Here is a 21,093-nt window from a genome sequence, read left to right as displayed (position 1 = left end):
GTATATTATTTTCCAACTTCCTGTATCTCCTCCTCCATAAGACCCACTGTTTCCAAACCATAGAGCAGGTAGGGACTCACACAGCATACACTTCCCTTTTGAGTTTCTTACTTAGTTGCCAGTCCCACAATACTCCTGCCACATTTTTTCCCTGCTGCCCATGCACATTCGTTTCTTCTTTTCAGTTCTCCAGATCTCTCTGTCATGGCACTAAGTGTACTTCCCAAGTATAAAAATTCTTTTTTCTTCAGTTTCTTGCCTGAAACTTCAATCAACAGCTTTTCTTCCACCTTCCTTACTTGTATAATTTCAGTTTTCTTTTTGTTTACCTTCTAGCCATGGTCTTCACACACAGATGCCCACTCTGATTTTGTAATGAGGGTGTTTTGGTGAAATCCTCAAATGTGTCCACATGTATATTTTCTGGCACATGGATTGCAAAACAGACTTTCCACTATCAATCACAGCTATTTCCATTGCTCTGTACCTCCTGTTCTCACTCCAATGAGCATAACTAGGGGTTTCATCATAGCTTGATGGTGACACCGTTGCAATCATACATTGTAATTTGACACACACAACCATTTGAGGGGATATCCCTTCATTGATTTATGGGATTTGTGCCAACAGAAATGGAAGCAAAAATGTGTGCAGTCTTTAGGGCATAATAGGTATATCCACACTTCACTCCAATTTCCACAGTATTGGGTATATATAATATGCTCAGGCATGAGTAAAATGTTGACAGGCAGTTGGGACACCAGTGCCTTTTTTTTGGTCATACTTCTGAAAAGAGAGTAGATGGAACAATTACTCTGAGTGGTAGAAACCAAGATAATGGCTAAAGTCCATAAACGGTCAGTACAAAAGGTGAAACAGTATTGTAATGAAATCTCTATGGTCCATGCTCTAGGTTTGGAAGATGTAAGTTAAAAACTTGGAGAGAATATTTCAGCAAGAATTATGGTATAAAAATAAAGGATAGTTCATAAAAGCTTTTGGGTCAGACAAGGAGGAAGATGGAGAAAGGGCAAGTGATTTCAACTGGTAACCACTTTAGAGAAAAGTTATACACACGGGATTGAACTTGGAAAGATTGTGTTTGAAAATAACCTTGCAAAAGTAATTGGCCATACTAACCTCTTATGCATGTGCTTAATTTTAAGCATGTGAGTAATTCCTTTCAAGTCAATGTAACTCTCACGTGCTTAAAGTTAAGCATACGCTGAAGCACTTTTCTTTATCAGCACCAAAGAGTGAGGAATGATACACACACTGTCCATAAAAGAACAAACTACAGTTATGTTATTACATATGAAAACACAGTGTTCCAATTCAATGTTTAACCTAAATTCAGTTTCAAATTTTAGAAAATATGATGCATACCTGCTCAAAACTATTGGCCACATCAGCAGATGTACAGGAAATGTTTAGGGTACAGACAAGATCAGAGTGAACAGTACTGTGAATTTAGTGACAAATTAAAAAGGTAACAGCGTCTAAAGACAGCATATATCAGCCCTTAGGAACTAGGATGATGGCAACAACTGGAAACAATGGTTGAGAGATCTAATTGAAGTGTACATAATCTTAAATGGTGTAGAGAATGTCAATGCAAGTTAATGCTTTCTACCCAGCATGCATGCATTCAAAGACCAGGGGCAAATATTCTACTTAAAATCAAATACAGACATAAAGGAACACTTATTAATTTAATAGTAACCACTGAAATGACCTTCCAGGCATGCATATTGAGAAAAACACACTGAGAGTTACTCAGGCAACAATTAGCTACTGTCTTTGGGGAAAATGACACAGTGAGAAACAGCATAAGCTGTATTCTGCCTTGTCAATCACATTAGAGAGTTTGTATTTTTAAGATGTAAGGTTATTTTCCATTTTATAATTTGTTTTTGTAAAATAAAATGCTGGATGAGATTTTCTATACCACTTCAAATCTGTGAATTATAAACCATATAGTTTACTTACAATATTTTAGCACTTGATAAATAACTTTGTTTTGGATCTTCTGAATGTACCTGTCTGATCCATAACTTTTATTAGTAGTTTTAATAGGAGTATAAAATGAGTGTAGTTTACTTGCTTTTGTATTTTGTTAAACTCTACAGTTCCCAAAACAGATGAAAGCAACATCAAGTTGTACTAGTTCTGGGCATTTCTTAGTGCAGAAACTGCTGCATCACAATTTCATAGCAGAAATATTTGTAATGATGATAGTCACTGGCATATCTGCTGGAGGTTTTTCGTGGCAATTTAACCTAGACAGACCTTGCTTTTAGGCATTGGTATAGTACTTTTCCTTAATACTCTGGTGGTTTTGTTTAGCCACCTTGGTTGGCAAAGAAAGGGTCCTGAATTCTCATTATCTAAATTCGTAAACCTTTATTTTTTAATTCCTGAGTAAATATTGTTTTTAATTGCCCACAAGTAACCTGTTGCTTTATATGAGGCCAGTTCAGCACACATAGAATCACCTTTAATCATCCATTCTCAATAATCATTCAGAAAAGGATACTTTTTTTAGTAGATACAGCCATGTATTCCACTTAGGTGTTCGAGCATCCAGCACACTGGAGTCAGAGAACTTTACCTAACAGTACTCATCGAAGGCAGCACTCATGCCTCTTGTCCATAGCCCCTCCCCAGGTTATATATAGCAGCACCATCCCAACTCCCCTCAGTTCCTTCTTTACCTCCTGTAGCTGGAGTCGGAACTCTGTGTAGTCTTACCCTCAGAACCTCTCACTAGTTTAGTGTCTTTTTTCTAGTTGTATATAGTTAGTAGTACCCTTAGTGTAAGTTAGATTAGTGTTAGTTGTTGTTAGTTAAGTAGTCCCCTGTGATGCCCTCTCTGGAGTTTAAACATCATCCATCATGTGGGGGAGGGTTCCCCACAAGCTGTGCTTGGGTGAGGCCATACTTGGGTGAGGCCCATATCAAGGAGTGGTGTTTAATGTGTAGATTGTTCATGAAACAGACACAGGTGACTAGATACCTTTATCTAAAGCAGCACCCCTGCTTGAACAGTTCATGTGGTCTGCTTTGGCACCAAGGCCCTCGCTGGATCAGAGGTCGCCCTAAGGCAATGTCACAGATTGGTGGTGGAAACTGTGGATCCAGTGAACCTTCGCTGTGCAGAGCCCATGGAGCTGCTCCTTCCAGCTCCACCAGTCCAGGCAAGAAAGCCAGCCGTGGTGCAGTTAACTGCCTCTTCTTCATCCCCGGACAATTCAACAGTGCTTGGCTCTTCCTCTCCTCCAGTACCGGAGGATTTCAAGTCCTATCAGGACCTTTTACAGTCCATGGCTGCTTCACTGGGCATTCAGACGGAGTCCCTGCAGGAGAACACCCATAAGTTAGTGGCTATCTTGCAGTCGTCTGCTCCTGGGAAAGTAGCCCTGCATATCAACAATGCACTTCTAGAGGCTGCAGAAGTTCTTTGGAGTGTGCCAGCTTCAGTACCAACTATGACAAAGTGTTATTTTGTCCCAGTGCAGAGATTTGAGGGCTTTTACTCCAATCTGGCCCCAAATTCCCTACTTGTAACTGCAGTGAATGATGATCCTGGAAGAGCCAGTTGAAGTCCACTCCTAAGGATTGAAGAGGGCTCTGAGGACTGGTTCTGAAGGACATGGGATGGGGAGGCCAGGAGGCCAGGGTGGGTTCCAAGGGCTGCTCAGGGACACAGGAAACGAGGCCAGGGGGGCTTCAGGGACCACTCAGGGGTGTGGGGCAGGAGGCTGGGGTGTGAGGGGGCTCCAGAGACCACTAGGGGGCAGGGGACATGAGGCGAGGGCGGGTTCCGGGTGCGTATGTTCTGCGCTTGGTGACCCAGCACAAGCGGATGATGCAAGCACTCTATCAGACACAGCCAGCTCTGCCGTCTCTAGGGAAAGCAGAGAAAAATTTGAATTAGGGCTCCTTCCTGTAGATTTTGTAGTCTCTTGAGTGGCACCTGGCTCAGTATGCAAATAGATATACATTGTGAGGCATGCAATACATAACATCCAAATGGCCAGACAGGGAGATAGGTGTCTGCTACCTCCTGCTTGAAAGGAACATTTCCAAGGTACATCATCTCCCATTGAGCTGCCTTAACACCAAGACCTTAAGAACATAATTTTCAGCATAAATAAATAATTCCTTAAGTATCATCCGTACACACATTTCACAGTGATTGTAATGACCAGTAGGCTACTGGCACTCCATAGAATCCTGACATACCACCCTTCAATGAACTATTACGCATATAACAGACACAGGGAATCCCTATAAAATCCTATGAGCCCATCTGCCGATTGACCCCAATGGGTCCCTGGTCACATTTATCTTGTCTAGCATCCTGCCTCTGACAATGGCCAGTAACAAAGGAAGTGCAAGAAATCCTGTAGTGCACAATTATGAAACAACTTGCCCATTGGGGGAAATTTTTTTCTAGCCCTCATCAGTCAGAAGGGGCTTGTCCACACTAGGAAAAATGCTGCGTGCTTTTTTTCTTTTAAATGTGCTAGCTAACACAGCAAGGCACAGCAAGCTGTAGTTTTAACATGTGTTAGCTGGATGAGCGGTGCTGAACAAGCAGTGCTAATGGAATGCTGACAGCTTTTGACAGCAAGCCAGGAACAATCTGTAGTGAGTAGAGTTGGTCAGAACATTTCTGTTGAAATTTCATTGCAGCAACATTATGCTGTTTCATTGAAATTGAAACATTTTGCAGACATGTAGCTGTTTCCATGTAACTTTCAGCAGGAAGGTTTTGGATCAGTCAGTGAGACCGGCTGGGTGGCATGGGTACTGGCCTATGAGGGAGGACTCACGTTCAAGTCCTTACTCTGCCTAATGAGGGATGAAAAACTCTGCTCTGAATCAGGTAGAGCAGGGACTTAAATGTGGGGGCTTACCCACATGCGGGGGAGGGGGAGCCCAGAATAGCTCCTCATGTGAACATTGCTATTCTGCTCTACTGAGTCTTCTTGTAGTTTTGGTTAATTTTCACTTTAGCTTAATCCACTTACAAAAATACTTGTTTCAGTATAACAAGAGCACTTACAGCTGGCGGAAAGAACAGCAGTTTTATTAATCCTGGAAACATGTTTCTTTTATTTTCTTATATTTATCAAGTCCTAATTTTTCCCTTCTATCTCTGTTAGTGAGTTGTTTGGACTAGCCAGGAATACATTACAGAATGAAAATGGTTGTCACTGTGGGTCTTGTATCCAGTTTAAAAACAGACCTTTTAACCATTCATGCATAGTCACACATGATATGAATAGTAAAAAGGACTGTTTTAAAACTGGATAGAAGACCCACAGTGACAACCATCTTGACTATACTATGAATCACCCATATCCACGTGGATGATTTGTCAAGGAAAATTATCTCCCCTATCTGTTGTTGTTTATCATTCTGTATTGCTTCCACCTGCTTTGAAGATCTACATAAGGTCCTTGTCTGTGAAATTATTGCACTCAGCTTCTCAAACTGGGCATGTTTTCCAAATATATGGCAGGTGTCTTACAGCATCTTCCAAATGTAGTTTTCCATTCACCTGTCCTATAAGTCTTTTGTCACAGTGGCACCAGTGATCTGCTGTGCATTTCTTTTTGAGCTTGTATGTGGAACCTTTTAACATCTAAATTTGCTTCTTCGGGTTCCCCTTTGATATTTTCCGGGGATAGATGTTGCTGCTGTTTTATATTTCATGCTGACATACTCGTGTGATCATTTTAGCAGGTTCAGGTTCTAAAAGTAGATGTTTCCAGAAGTGATTGTCTTCTACATTTCTGTCCCTTACTGTTTCTTCTGAGAGTGTTCTGCCTGTACAATGCTTTGCCAGTCTATGAACATCTGTTAGGAAGCTTTGTGAAATTTCACCTGGTTCTTGGAAGCATTTATTACATTTTGCACGCTCATAAAAAACATGATGTTCCCCAACAAAATGTACCTCAAATCCTTTTTTTACCTATCCGTATTCCTTTTTCTGGCCAGGGAAAGGGTAATGACTGTGAGGGAATTTAATTAGTACCCCTCACTCTTGTTAACAAGCACTGATGTCAGAGGTAAAGCCCCAGGCTGAAGGGGAGGTAATGGGGGTTAAAAAAAAAAACTGTCAACTCTACAGATTTTCTTCAGAACAGGGGTTTTCAAATGGTCTGCAGGGAAAACCCCAGTCTATAGAGCAATCTCATCTGATTGGATGCTCTTGCCCATTCCCTTGCCTCCTGGAGAAGTGTAGTCACTCAGAGCTGCTCCACTTGCTGAGGGACAGCTTGGTCTCCAAGTATTTGGAGCAGGCATATTTTGGGAAGCCGCTCCAGTGTTGAGAGTGAAGGAAAAGAAACTCCCACCCACTCTAGAGGAGTTTCACTTATTCTGCTGTCTTGTACTTTTCCTTTGTTTTCTCCTCCTGCTGGAGGCAAGATCCATACAGTTGTGACACCATATTTTCTTGTGGGCCAGCAGGAGCAGTTGCAAGACAGAGAAGTGCTTTATTAGTGGTAACTTGGAAGTGATGCAGTAAAGTGTGGGGACTGATTGTTGTGTTATGCACAGTCTCATGTTACGCAGTCCTGAACATACAGTGTTGGAGTTCTCTGTCAGACCTCTTGGCTTGCTTGATTATCGAACACCACCGAGAGCAGTCAGCACTATATCCAGATCTAGTGTGACCCACAATATTAACTCTTAAGTGCCTTCTACACAATCATAACATTTGTTTGCTTTTTAAAAATACTGCTGCTGTACGTACGTTGAACACAGGGCTGGCTCCAGCTTTTCTGCCACCCCAAGAGGCAGGATAAAAAAAAAAGCTGATCGGCGACACTTTGGCAGCAGCTCAATTGTGCTGCTTGATTCTATGGTGGCAATTCGGCAGCGGGTCCTTTGCTCCCTCTCTTCCTCTTTGGCGGCAGCTCAAAGAGGAAGAGAGGGACTGAGGGACTCGCCACTGAATTCCCGCCGAAGACCAGGAGGTGCCGCCCCGATACCGGATGGAGTGCCGCCCCTTTGTATTGGCCGCCCCAAGCACCTGCTTCATTAGCTGGTGCCTGGAGCCGGCCCTGGTTGAACAGACACTTATATCAAAGGACCCGTTGTTTTATCCTAATTGCTCAATGTGTGGCCTGAGGCGTTATTTACTGCACACTAGACAAACCCTGCTCTAAAGACAGAATTATTCATTTCCCCGTGGGCTTTTCTATAGTGCTCATCACTAGAGTATCTGAGTGTTTCAAAAATTAGTTTATTTTCATAAAACCCTCATGAGGTGAGGGGTGGTATTATCTTCATTTTGCAGGCATTGAAAGATTACAGTCAGGAGGATTTGTTAAATTTTGATGCCCAGCTGGTGATGCCTGGGACTTCTTTTATCAGAGTTCTTAGCATTACATAGCACTTTACCAGTTCCTACAGCCAGTATGCAGGCAGCCCCGGAGAGTCAGCACCATTGACTTTAGGTTGTTCCACTGACTTTAGGTGCAGCTGCCAGAAAATGAGAAACCCAATTAGTGACCACCTATGACTAGCATCATACAGGATCTCAGTGGCACAGATAAGGACAGAATCTGATTCTCCAGGCCATCATTTAACTGCCTGGAGAATCAGATTCTGAGACCCTCCTTTGTCTTCCTGCTGTCCCCTGCCTCATTCACAACATTTGCATCTTCTGCAGCAAATGAGACATAGGTCCTGCAGGCAAGACTTCTTCCCTCCACAGGTTTATCCTGCGCACTGAACGGGGCAGGGTTCCTGTGCACAAAATAATATGTGATCATATAAATACTGTATCATAATGCACAGGAAACCTCAGTTCTGTCATTTCCTAACTTTTGAGTGTTTGATGAAAGATACCTCTTTGGCTAAACTCTGGAGCTTCCTGTTTAACCAGGTTGCCCCATTGCCTATGTGTTTCCTGTTTTGTTGAAATATATGACTCTTATGGTATGTTCAAGTTAATGCTGCATTTTAATGTAAGCATTTTAATTTCCTTAGTTTTGACTTCAGGATCTTTAGGATTAAGTACCTTAGTTTTATTTTCAATTCTGTTTTCTAAAGGTTAGTGTCATACTGCTGTTTTTTGTTCCCATCCCACCCTCATGCTAGTGCAAATTGTTCTTTTCTACTCTTCCTTGTTGCTACATTCTTTCATCTTATTGTATCTAGGGATCGCTGAAATTTTTCCATCAAAACTGTTTTTTGACAGAAAATTGGGTTTTTAACAATTTTTGGATAGAAATGTATGCTTTCTGCTGAACACTTCAATCTTTTGATCAAACTTTGTGTCCACAAACTCCACCAACTCTAACTGCATCCACATGTATATCCATCCCAACTGTAGCCTCAATCTGTCATGTTCTCATACTCTCTCTCTTTGTTACGACTGATTTTACTTCCCTGGTTTCTCTCAGTGGGTCAAGTTCTGCTGTTGCGTACACTATGTAAGTCCAGAGTGACACCACTGACTTCAGTGGAATAACATTGGATTAACACTATTTAGTCACATGAGGTTCACAAATTGGAACTTTGTATTTCTTCCATACTGGAGTGCTCCAGATTCTTCAGAATCCATTCTGCTTCACCCTTTCTTTTTCTTTTCTTTTCTTTTTTTTTTCAAATAAATGATGTTTCTTGACTTGTTGGATCCTGTCTGTTCTTCTTCCTCTTTGAATTCAGTCAGGAACTTCTGTTTGTTACTCACTTCCAGCTCCTGGGATGAGATGAAACTCTGAAAACTTGCCTCAGTTTTACCCAATTATTATTAGCAATGAGACACAGCTGTTCAGCTGCTCATTGGAACCAGGTCCTTGCATAGCTTCAAAACAAAGGAAGTTGCATTAGTGAAAAGCTGTTGCAATACCTAACTCCTAGGTGCTCTGCTGCCAAGTGGAATTGACAGACCCAAATTAGGCACTTAGGCTCCCCCAGGCATCAGACGGAGAGAGGTAGGCAAAAATGATTCTCAGAAGCCAGCAAGCTAAGTGGGGAGCTGCCTAACCTAACAGGAGTGAAATGCTGAGGAGAAGAGTGAGACTCGGCCCAGCGCCACAAAGGGACTTAGGTATCTAACCTGATTGGTCCATAGGTACTTGACTGACAGACCAGAGGAAGGCACCTATCTCCACACAGGATTCTTAGCCATAAGCTCCTCCTGATGTTAGGCCCTTAAGCCAGAACAGTTCCTTCTTGTGATAAATGAGAGAAGGATCCATGTTGCCCTTGGTAGCCATTAGCCCAGTGGTTAGGGCACTCACCTGGGAGGTGGGAGACATGCTGAGGTTGGGGCATGGACTTTAACACAGTCTCCCACAGCCCAGGTGAGCAGCAGCCACTTGGGTTCTCAACCAGGAGGGGTGAAGTCTAAAAACCATACCAAATGTTTCCCAAAATTTTACTGAATGGTATCAGCTCTGGCGGCAGAGGTCAGGGTCCTATGGGACCTGTACAGGCTGTGCAGTAAAACAGGCCTGGCAGTGTCAGTGTCTTTCCCCAGGCCACCACTGCCCCTTCCCCCATGGCACCCCCAGAGCCAGATCATTGGCATGCTCCCACAAGGTACCCTCAGAACCAGATCTGACTCGTTGGCATCCCCACTTTCCTACAGGCAGTGTCCAGGCAGCCCCAGAGAGGCTGCACCACTCCCACCAGCCAGCAGCAGTAGCAGCTTGAGTGTCTCCTCTGCTTCTGTTCTCTATGGGCAGGGAGAGGAGACCCATCAGTGCTGCACCACACTGCCTCTGAGGCTGCAACAGCAGCACCACTATAGCTGGGGGACAAAATCCTACTGAATGTGTCAGGAGCACAGTAGGGGCTCTGCTCCTTCTGCTCCCCCCTTGAGATCCTGCAGGTGAGTGCTGTAGCCCCCCAGGCTGCTGGGTATTTTGATACACATATATGCAAGCCAGCCAACCCTCAAAAGTCCTGTGTGCCACAGCTGTCTTTTCTGCAGGTTAGGTGTGTGCTGAACATGCCGACTGGCTCAGGCCCTGCTCAGAAGAGAAGTAGGGGAATGCCTAGTTTGAGAGTCCTCCCAGAGCTTAGGCAAGAGGTAGGGCTCCACACAGCTCATTAGCTGTGGGGAAATATCAGGATTTAAGGACCTATAAGGACTTGGGCACCTACAGGGTTATGTGATAGCTGAGAAGTGGTTTGGTGAACATCAGTGCTGCCTAATAGTAGGACTGAGATGCCTAGAGAGGCGTTTAGGCACCTAAGTACCTTTGTGAATCTAGCCTACTGTGATTCCTTTGGCACTCAGTCTATATTCCACTTAGTTTTTCTTACTTTGAATGATGTCTTCCTGTCTTGCTGAAAGTGTTAAACTCTGTTTCCCTTCTTTGAAGTCTTCTGCTCAACCACATCTGTTATACCTGACTTCTAATCTCCACATTTTATTACTAGCAATTGCTCAAACCTCCAGCTGCTCTCTCTAGTACCGAGACTTTCCAAATAAAGCTTTTTAAAGGTGACCTACAACACTTTTTGAATGTTTCGAGTACTCCAGTTAGCATATATGTTAAGCTCTGTGTGTGTGTGTGTGTGTGTGTGTGTGTGTGTGCGTACACATACATACAAACAAAACTTTTTGTCTGTCTTTTATTCCTCCTTGAAATTTGCTTTTTGGGTACCCTCATTAGCCTCAGCATCTCATGTAACTTTGTTTTCTGTGACGTAGTGACATCACAAAGTCCGTGGACATATTTATCACTGTGTTATGATCTAAACTGCTCCTTGTTCATGAATTATTCCTCTCCTACTCTCTCTGAACTGGGAGGCACATTTAGCAAAAGTGTAGCAATGTATAAATATGTATGGGTAAAGATAATATGATAAAAGCTATCTGCTTGGTTTGCAAGTAAGGACAGGAGGAGGAAGAGTTTTTCCATAAGATGGACAAGTTGTGGGGGAGAGGGAAAATAGCCACTATTTTAAAAATCATGAAAGAAGGGGGTTTGATAAAACTAAATAAAGCAGAAGTTAATCTTTATACTAAAAGTCATAAAATGAAAAAGTGAACAAACTTGAAAAAACTTGGCCAGTCACCTTTACATATAGATCTCCACACTTGTAAACATTTATGAATAGCTAGTGTCAGACACTGCATAGTCAATGCAGGAGGAATATGCATTTATCTACATTCAAACATTGTCCATTAACAATGTCATTAATAATGATTACTAGATAGTGCACCTCTTCTGTAAGGGTTCTAATTTAAAGTCTGACCAAGGCATAATCTCTTTGTTCTACTGTTATATAAAAGGAAGATGTTCATGCCACCCAATCTGATTTATAATTGATTTGTTCATTTTCCCGCACAAGTCTTACAGTAGAGTTATAATTCCCTTTAATTTTTAGCAAACATCTTAAAATGTTTATTGTAAGTATCCATTTTAACATACTATTTAATAGCACACATAGCTTGTTCAATGGCAAACTCTACAATATACTAATCCATTCATTAATACTATTGCTATCTTTACTAACCTTCCCATGTGATTAGATTATCTCTAGTGTTTTCCTTCCTTTTAATTCCAGGGTCTTCCATGCTCATATCAGACTTCTTCAGCCATTTATGATTGATGTCATTTTAATTAGAATATATGGAGTTTTGAGTTCCAAACTTTTCTTCAGTTAACTGAAGCACATAATAGTAGACTAAACTGATGACTTCAGTTCTGCATATTCTCGTGTGTGTTAATATGATGGATTAAACTAGTTTACCTATCCCAAAAATCAAACTAGTAAAAGCAGTTTTTCCTATGAGATGCTATTCATTAATGGTTATATGCCATTTTTAACTAAATATTTGGACTGTGATATTAGTACAACAGTTGTTCCTTCACACATCTAACTAGGTTTTATTTAAATGACATAATGACATAGATTGACACAAGTGTGGATCATATGAGGCTTGGAATAAAGTTCTCTAAACATCATTCTTATGCTCCAAGACTCATCTGAACTAGGGGTTGTCTGAGTTTATGTCATTATATCACTTAAATGAAATTCTGTTAATCCTTTGAAAAGGAAGGTGAAGGAAAATGCCTTTCTAATTGAAATACTCGTATTACATTTAGGGCTGCCAAGCGATTAAAAAAATTAATCGTGATTAAGCACGCTGTTAAACAACAACAGAATACCATTTATTTTAAATATTTTGGATGTTTGCTACATTTTCAAATATATTAATTTAAAATACAACACAGAATACAAAGTGCACAGTGCTCACTTTATATTTATTTTTTATTACAAATATTTGCACTGTAAAAAACAAAAAAAATATATTTTCTATTCACCTCATACAAGTACTGTAGTGCAATCTCTTTATCATGAAAGTTGAACTTACAAACGTAGAATTATGTATAAAAAAACCTGCATTCAAAAATAAAACAATGTAAAACTTTAGAGCCTACAAGTCCACTCAGTTCTACTTCTTGGTCAGCCAATCTCTCAAACAAACAAGGTTGGTTACAATTTGCAGGAGATGAAGCTGCCTGCTTCTTGTTTACAATGTCACCTGAAAGTGAGAAAAGGCGTCTGCATGGCACTCTTGTAGCTGGTGTTGCAAGATATTTACATGCCAGATGCGCAAAACATTCATATGTCTCTTCATGCTTCAACCGCCATTCCATAGGACATGCTTCCATGCAGATGATGGGTTCTACTTGATAACAATCCAAAGCAGTGCAGACTGATGCATGTTCATTTTCATCATCTGAGTCAGATGCCACCAGAAGAAGATTGATTTTCTTTTTTGATGGTTTGGGTTCTGTAGTTTCCACATCAGAGTGTTGCTCTTTTAAGACTTCTAAAAGCTCCACACCTCATCTCTCTCAGATTTTGGACAGCACTTCAAATTCTTAAACCAAGTGCTGTAGCTATTTTTAGAAATCTGACATCAGTACCTTCTTTGAGTTTTGTCAAATCTGGAGTGAAAGTGTTTTTAAAACCACATGTGCTGGGTCATCATCTGAGACTGCTATAACATGAAATATATGCAGAATGTGGGTAAAACAGAGCAGAAGATATACATTTCTCCCCCCAAGAAGTACAGCCACAAATTTAATTGATGCATTATTTTTTTAATGAGTATCATCAGCATGGAAGCATGTCCTCTGGAATGGTGGCCAAAGCATGAAGGGATATCTGAATGTTTAGCATATCTGGCATGTAAATAGCTTGCAGTGCCGGCTACAAAAGTGCCATGTGAACTCCTGTTCTCACTTTCAGGTGAAATTGTAAATAAGAAGCAGGCAGCAGAATCTCCCGCCAGTGTAAACAAACTTGTTTGTCTTAGCAATTGGCAGAATAAGAAGTAGGACTGAGAGTACTTGTAGGCTCTAAAGTTTTACACTGTTTTGTTTTTGAGTACAGTTATGTAACCAAAAAAAAAAAAAGGATTTTGTAAGTTACACTTTCCCTATAAAGAGATTGCACTTCAGTACTTGCATGAGGTGAACTGAAAAATATTATTTCTTTTGTTTATTATTTTTACAGTGCAAATATTTTAAATAAAAAATAATAATATAAAGTGAGCACTGTGCACTTTGCATTCTGTTTGTAATTGAAATCAATATTAAAAATGTAGAAAAACATTCAAAACTATTTAATAAATTTCAATTGGTATTCTATTGTTATAAGTGCAATTAATCATGCTTAATCTTTTTAATCATTATTAATTTTTTGTGTTAATCGCGTGAGTTAACTGCGATTAATTGACAGCCCTAATTATATTTTTTTATACACTACACATTACACATTTTTTATACACAACCATTTCTGCAAACATTAACTTTGTTGTTTTTCTTTTTTGGGTTTGTACCCCTTCTGTTTGTGAAATTAACCTCTCAAATACGGACCAAATTCAAACCAATGCAGCATTATTTTCCTGAGTTAGGGTCAGGCTCCGGCTCCTATCTCTTCCAAGCTACATCCAATCTTTGTCAACATGCAGGAGTATTTAGATCTGATGTTTTGGTTTAGACCCATCTCTTTTTTGAATATCAATATAATTTAAAGAATGCATGGCCAAAAACGCAAATGTACTTAATAGTGTGCTTGGATACATTTATATACTACACCTGTGCTCTATCACTCTTCTACTGAGCCTGAAAGATCAGTTTTATTATGATCTCATTATACAACTTCTGTTGCTTTTTTCAGCATCAACCAAAAATCCTTCTGGCATAAGAACAGTGATTTTTGTATGGATTCATCTACAAATATATCACTGTGAGCCATATGTTCCCTTCTGTTATATGATATGGAGAGCACCAATTTTTATCAAATTGTTACAATAAAGAGATTCAAAAGCCATGCATGGGTGACAGCAGCCGGAGAGGCAGGTTCTTGGCAGAAGTTTTGGAGTATTAAACTTGCTGCAGAAAATAACTACAAGTATCCCATGGATGTCAGAAATGGGGGCATTTTCAGGAAGTAGGTGGGAAGGCCTGGGGCAAACACAGGTACCACATATGCTATCCCCTGAGCAGCTGCATATGATTTGTCTGAAAGTCATTCACAAAACTGTGCTGCCTTTCAGCAGCAGTAATTTTGCACATCAAACAATTCAGTAGGGTTCTTTTGACTTTCTCAGTTCTGCTGTTTCCTGATGCATGGAGGTAGAAACTGGCATCCTTAAATGTGTACCTGAGTGCGCTGCCCCTACAACAGTGCCAATGTGCCGCAAGTGGCTCAGGATTGGTTTGAGGGTAGATAGAGACATCAAAGGGATGGAGAAAAACCCCCTTCAGTGAGAAAGGAAAAGAAGAAAGAGAAAGTTGGAATATTAGGTTGAAAGTTGGGCAGAAGAAAAGCAGACAGAAGGTAACTTGTGGGAGAAAGGAAGGAAGGAAGTTAGGGGCACTAAGGAGACCCAGGGAAGGAGGAGAGTAATTAGAATCCAGGGAAATGGTGATGCAGGAGAAGGACTGGGGAGGTAAAGGGAAAGGTAGATGAGATCTGAGAAAAAAAATGAGGGCATCATAGGTATTGATGCATAAGGTACCCAATTGGATATCCACAAATGTAGCACACAAATATGAATGGTTGGGAGGCAAGGGGCATTTGGACAACCCTGAAGAGGGTAAGTAAAGTCTCTGTGTGAGGAAGGAGTACTGTGGAATGGGATCTCAGGGTCATAGTAGATCACAGGCTAAATATGAGTCAACAGTGTAACACTGTTGCAAAAAATGCAAACTTCATTCTGGGATGCATTAGCAGGTGTGTTGTAAGTAAGACACAAGAAGTAGTTCTGCTCTACTCCATGCTGATTTGGCCTCAACTGGAGTATTGTGTCCAGTTCTGGGTGCCACATTTCAGGAAAGATGTGGACAAATTGGAGACAGTCCAGAGAACATCAACAAAAATGATTAAAGGTCTAGAAAACATGGCCTCTGAGGGAAGACTGAAAAAATTGTGTTTGTTTAGTCTGGAAAAGAGAAGACTGAGAGGAGACATGATAACCGTTTTCAAGTACATAAAAGGTTGTTACAAGGAGGAGGGAGAAAAATTGTTCTCTTTAACCTCTGAGGGATAGAACAAGAATCAATGGGCTTAAATTACAGCAAGGATGGTTTAGGTTGAACATTAGGAAAAACTTCCTAACTGTCAGGGTGGCTAAGCACTGGAATAAATTGCCTAGGAAGGTTATGGAGTCTCCATCATTGCAGATTTTTAAGAGCCCATTGGACAAACATCTGTCAGGGGTGGTCTAGATAATATTTAGTCCTGCCATGAGTTCAGGGGACTGTACTAGAAGACTCTTGAGATCCCTTCCAGTACTATAATACTATGATTGGTGTTGACAACACTGGGAACATAGACTCTAACTGCCATTTTCAGCACTGAGCCAGTGCCTTGGTTTTCAAAGCACTTTAAAAAACATTTACTCATTACTTCTCAAAAACCCCACTGAGATGTGAGTCTGTATCCTCTCCAATTTACAGAGGAGAAACTTAGTCAGAGAAGTTTAGCCAACGTTTCCAGACGTGTGCCTGGCGTTAGTCATCTAACTCCACATTTAGGCACCCAAGTGGCCTAATTTTAAAAGTTGTGCAAGAGCCAGGGACAATCTGGCTCTGTCCTAATACAACAGTCCAGAGAGAGCCATTGTCTATCTAACACACTTGGAGATTCGGAGCTAGGGACTTGCTCCATGGCTTTAGACACCTGAATCCACATGAAGGCCACTAAATGTCTTTATTTTTAAATGTTCTGTACACCCACAACTTCCACTGAAGCCACAGAGTGGTGACCAGGATTGGCAGTGGGCTCTGGACCCTTCCCTGTGGAGGGACATTGGAGGGATTTCCACAGGGGATTCTTCAGAGGTTTTCTCCCCAAGAGCTTCTTGCTCCTGGTTTTTAGTATAGCTGTGGTTAATCTGACCCAGGGAATTTTGTGGTGCAACCCTCTTAAAACTCTAATGAGTCATGAACTTAAATTTGTAGCAGATGGATACAATGTTGTGATTTTAATAGGATATATAGTGTTGTTTTTTTAAAAGGTAGACAAGGTTGAAAAGGTTTATTTCTGAAAACTAAAAGATTATAGCAAGATTTCAAATATATTTGTTATTTCTTTAACATAAGACAGTCAAAAACTCTCCAAATGTCCATAATTCATCACCTCATGTACTTTGCCTTGCATTAAGTAGGGTAAGCTTCTTATGGGGCCAGCAATTAGATTTCACTCATTGAGATTTCCATTTCTTTGTTTTTCAGCTTTCATTTGCAGCAACAACCCCAGAGTTAGCTGATAAGAAAAAATATCCTTATTTCTTCCGGACAGTGCCATCTGATAATGCAGTGAATCCTGCGATTTTGAAGTTACTCAAATATTATCAATGGAAGAGGGTGGGAACTCTAACCCAGGATGTACAAAGATTCTCTGAGGTAAGAGCTGCTTAACTAATAGTATAAGAAGGTGATTTCTAATGTTTAATGTTCAGGGACCTAATTCCTTCATTAATGGGGAAAAATACATCCATTGTTTAAATCTCATTGGTTTTTATTGCCAGATGGCATTTACTGTGCTTAAAGCCTGCTTCTGTTAGGGATTTTGGTACTTGTAGAACTATGCTGATACAGTGTAGATGTGATACACTGTTGTAAAGTGAGGCTCAGACTGGTTCAAGTTATTCTACTTTGCACAGGTGCAGCATATTTCTGCTGGGGATTTGTACTCTGTTGTAACATTCCTTTGTGTAGACAAGCCATCAGTGTTTGGAAACCTTAACTAATTTCTTCAATGTGGAGCACTGCATTGGGACTGGGATCCCACAGCTCCTGCAGGACCTGGTGCCATAATAGTGGGAGTGGGATGAAAGAATAGTCCTGCACGGGGCTCTACCCAGTGTCTAGTGTTCTACCTTTCAAGATTTTAGGCTATTTCTTTGCTGCAAAAAAGGTATATTTTGTACTTCAAGGTAAATCCACCCAGGGTTTACCTATTAGCTAGTTACATAAGGTAAAGACTACCTAGAGTTTAACATCAATATAGCTCTCTTGTACTACAAAATACACCTTTTTGCAATAAAAAATGTCATAGAGTTCTAATTACATCCTCCTTTGAATCTTTTGATTTGTAAAGTATATATACTTTTGAAGGAATTTTATCTTTGTTTGGTTATTGGTTTGGCTAGTACATAGGCCAAATCTAAGCTCAGCCTGTTCCTACATTTAAGCCTCTAGCATCAGTTTGTGCACTTGCAAATCTAGTGTCTAAACCTGCTTTTGTGCTAAGTGTATTCTTGAGAAGCTGCTGTCTAGAGGGGAATGAGGAGGTAGAACTAGTTGCACTGTTTTCTTTTCACTCCCCTTATCTATACTTCACTTCTTATGATCCTGGAGTGGGTTAACCCTCTGCCCCGTCTTTCTCTCTCTCTCTGGTCTTGTCATTATGAAAAAAAGGGCTAGCTAACCCATGTTAAAATCCTAGTGTAGGCAAAGAAAATTTTGGTTTTAACACGTTATCTAGTTCAGATAAACTGTCACCCTCCACATCTGCCTTTTCTATGCTAGGATTTTAACATGTATTAGGTAGCACATGACAAAACCACACTTTTTTCCTAGTATACCCATGCTGTTTTTCCCTCTTCCTCTGCTGAGATCATATCCAAAAGGAATGTTATACATAACTGAATTAAAGAAATTTTCATTCTTCTTGAGAGTTAAGTGTCACCCTTTTGTGTGCAGATGGCCAATTTAATTGCCACACATTATATTAAACTTGAGGTAGTGAAAGATCCCGTCAACACCTCACTTGCATCCAAGTGGCTTATGTATAACACACTGAACCATGATTCCTTGGGACCGTTAAAACTTAATTCTTTTCTCTTACAGTTTAATATGGAGCTTCCCCCTTTTCTTCCAGTTTGATGCAAACAATAAAACTATAGAGTATAGAAAAACCCAGAAAGCTCTATTATGTCCATTTGGAACATCTTTCCTCTGGAGGCACACCAAGTAATTCTGATGCTTCTTGTGTAATTCCAGTTTATTTACATAAAACTAGATTGCTGGATTTTTTTAAAAGTACAAAGACTATTTAGTCAAAGTATATCTTAAATGTATACTCTCTGTGTAAAACTCTGATACACACAGGTTGTAAATCGGTTTCTTCAAAGGAATGTCCATCAAAATGCCAGATGACAGGAAATGATAGCTATATTATCTCAGTGTGGGCAGCTATGAGTATTGGAGAAGTGCTGATGAAATAAGATTAGGAGTGCATCTGAATATGGTTTTGAAGTAGGCTACTAGATACCAGTATATATATCACACATCAATCCCTCCACTCTTCTAATTGGTTTTGCTGGATTTTCCTGCATTTCTTTCAGTTTACCTATATATACAGCTGCTGCTGCTGCTTTTCAAGTATGTCCCCTCCATTGAGTAATTGTGTTTGGGATTATTTTTAAAACAAGTTAAGTTGTGCTTGTTAAACTTGTGTTTGTGCTCTGCCTATATTTCTAACAGTGATTCCTTTGTATTATTTCTCTGCCCTCGCTTGGAGTTCTTAGTTTAGTATCATTAATTGTAGGTGGCATTTTGAAAAGAAGGAAGAAATGAAAAGTGTGTAAACCTAGTGAAATTAGCTAATAATATGAAGAAGAAAAGATAATTAAAGTGTTCCTACTTCCTAGTTTTTGTATGGATTTGTCAGCTTCCAGAAAAATAATTTAATCTGCTCGGGGGAGGAGGGAGAGAGTTATGGGGGTCTAAAGATTTGCGTTACCACAATACACTGGGATATCAAATATTAAAACTTTCTGTGTTCAGCTAAAGGTGCTGCAGTGTTCCCACTTCCACATTTTAAGTGATAACAGATCAAAACTGTTGAAAATACAGCAGCTGTCTGGCTACCAATGTGCAAGCGCACTGTGTGTGTGAGAGAGGATTTGAGTCACATGAGAGTGAGGAGACGTGATGTTATCAATCTAATCTATATGTGCTCTCTGTCTAGATACAAGTGACTGTAGGGGCGCGGTTTGTGGACTTGCCTTGTGATTGGGGGTGGGGTTGTGGCAGGCTCGCCTTGTGGGGTCGATGCTGTTTTTTTGGCATTTCAAAGATGGTAACCCTAGTGCCAGTGCAACCCACACACCCCCTGGGTGTGGTGTTCTGTCCCACCCCGTGGCACCAAGACCACTTAGAGAGAGAGATAAAATGAGTCTGCTCTACAGCCTTAGCTAACAGTTGGCTTTTAGCTCATGCAGTAGAGGCTCATGCACTAAGCTCCAAAGGTCCCCAGTTTTATCCTGCCTGCCGATGACTGGGGTCTGTTGGCATTACACCAGCAGCAGCTTCCATTATGGCATGCAGGTCATCCGGCCACTGGAAGCACTTCTGGGACAGCACTTGGGCCTGATCCACATGCCAGACTCTCCATGCACTGATGCAGAAGTTGGGGCTTGATTGGGAATTTGGAACAGGACCCATATGAGGAGAGATTAAAGAGGCTAGGACTTTTCAGCTTGGAAAAGAGGAGACTAAGGGGGGGATATGATAGAGGTATATAAAATCATGAGTGGTGTGGAGAAAGTGAATAAGGAAAAGTTATTTACTTGTTCCCATAATATAAGAACTAGTGGCCACCAAATGAAATTAATGAGCAGCAGGTTTAAAACAAATAAAAGGAAGTTCTTCTTCACACAGCGCACAGTCAACTTGTGGAACTCGTTGCCTGAGGAGTTTGTGAAGGCTAGGACTATAACAGGGTTTAAAAGGGAACTAGACAAATTTATGGAGGTTAAGTCCATTAATGGCTATTAGCCAGGATGGGTAAGGAATGGTGTCCCTAGCCTCTGTTTGTCACAGGGTGGGGATGGATGACAGGAGAGAGATCACTTGTTAGGTTCACTCTCTCTGGGGCACCTGGCATTAGCCACAATCAGCAGACAGGAAACTGGGCTGGATGGACCTTTGGTCTGACCCAGTATGGCCGTTCTTATGTTCCCTTTGCCTCCTGAGGCTCACCAGCAGGGAAGGGTAAGGAGGGGGACCAGGGTAAGGGATGCAGGGGCTCCTGAGAGGACAGCAGGGGAATTGCCTGGGCTTAGGTTCTTGGGTCAGGGTGAGTGTAGGGACTCCTGGAACACGGGGGAATCAGGCTGGTGGTGGAGACACTTGAAGTAGGAAGAGGAGGGCCAGACTGGATTGGGGGGGGCACTTGGGAGGCAAAGAGGAAGGTCAGACTGATGATGGTAGGAGGGTGCCTGGGAGGGGAAGAAGAAGGTCAGGATGGTGGCAGGGGAAAAGGAGGGTCAAGCTGATGGTGGAGAGGGGAGTGGCTGTTTTTTCTGAATCTCAGCGGTAGCAACCCTATTTAGGCCCCTGAACAGGTTTGGTCTGGCCGCTGCTCTCCTCCCCTCCCCCATCACTCATGACCGGGAGGCAAACTTCAGTGAGTGGTGTTGTGTAGGATTGCAAACCCTCCCGCATTGTCTGGGAGTCTACCGGAATCGCCATCGATCTCCTGGTGACTATTGAAAGCAGTCCTGGAGATTTTAGTAGGTGCTAAAAGTCCAATCGGTAGTGCAGTGGGCTAAGGCAGGCTCCTTTCCTGCCCTGGCTC

The 21,093-nt window shown here is 41.2% G+C and overlaps 1 protein-coding gene across 2 annotated transcripts in view; it reads left to right on the top strand.

Moving 5' to 3' along the window:
• The window catches only part of GABBR2 (gamma-aminobutyric acid type B receptor subunit 2), a 900,562-nt gene that overhangs the window by 292,436 nt on the left and 587,033 nt on the right, over window positions 1-21,093 (top strand). For both annotated transcript variants that reach the window (XM_039527208.1, XM_039527207.1), the window contains exon 3: window positions 16,740-16,910. In XM_039527208.1, coding sequence (XP_039383142.1) covers window positions 16,740-16,910 — 171 coding nt within the window. The remainder of the gene's footprint in view (window positions 1-16,739; window positions 16,911-21,093) is intronic.

The sequence above is a fragment of the Mauremys reevesii genome, linkage group 2 (assembly GCF_016161935.1).
Source record: "Mauremys reevesii isolate NIE-2019 linkage group 2, ASM1616193v1, whole genome shotgun sequence".
Taxonomy (NCBI): Eukaryota; Metazoa; Chordata; order Testudines; family Geoemydidae; genus Mauremys; species Mauremys reevesii.
The sequence above is the reverse complement of the archived record's forward strand: the minus strand, read 5'-3'. Positions and strand labels throughout refer to the sequence as shown.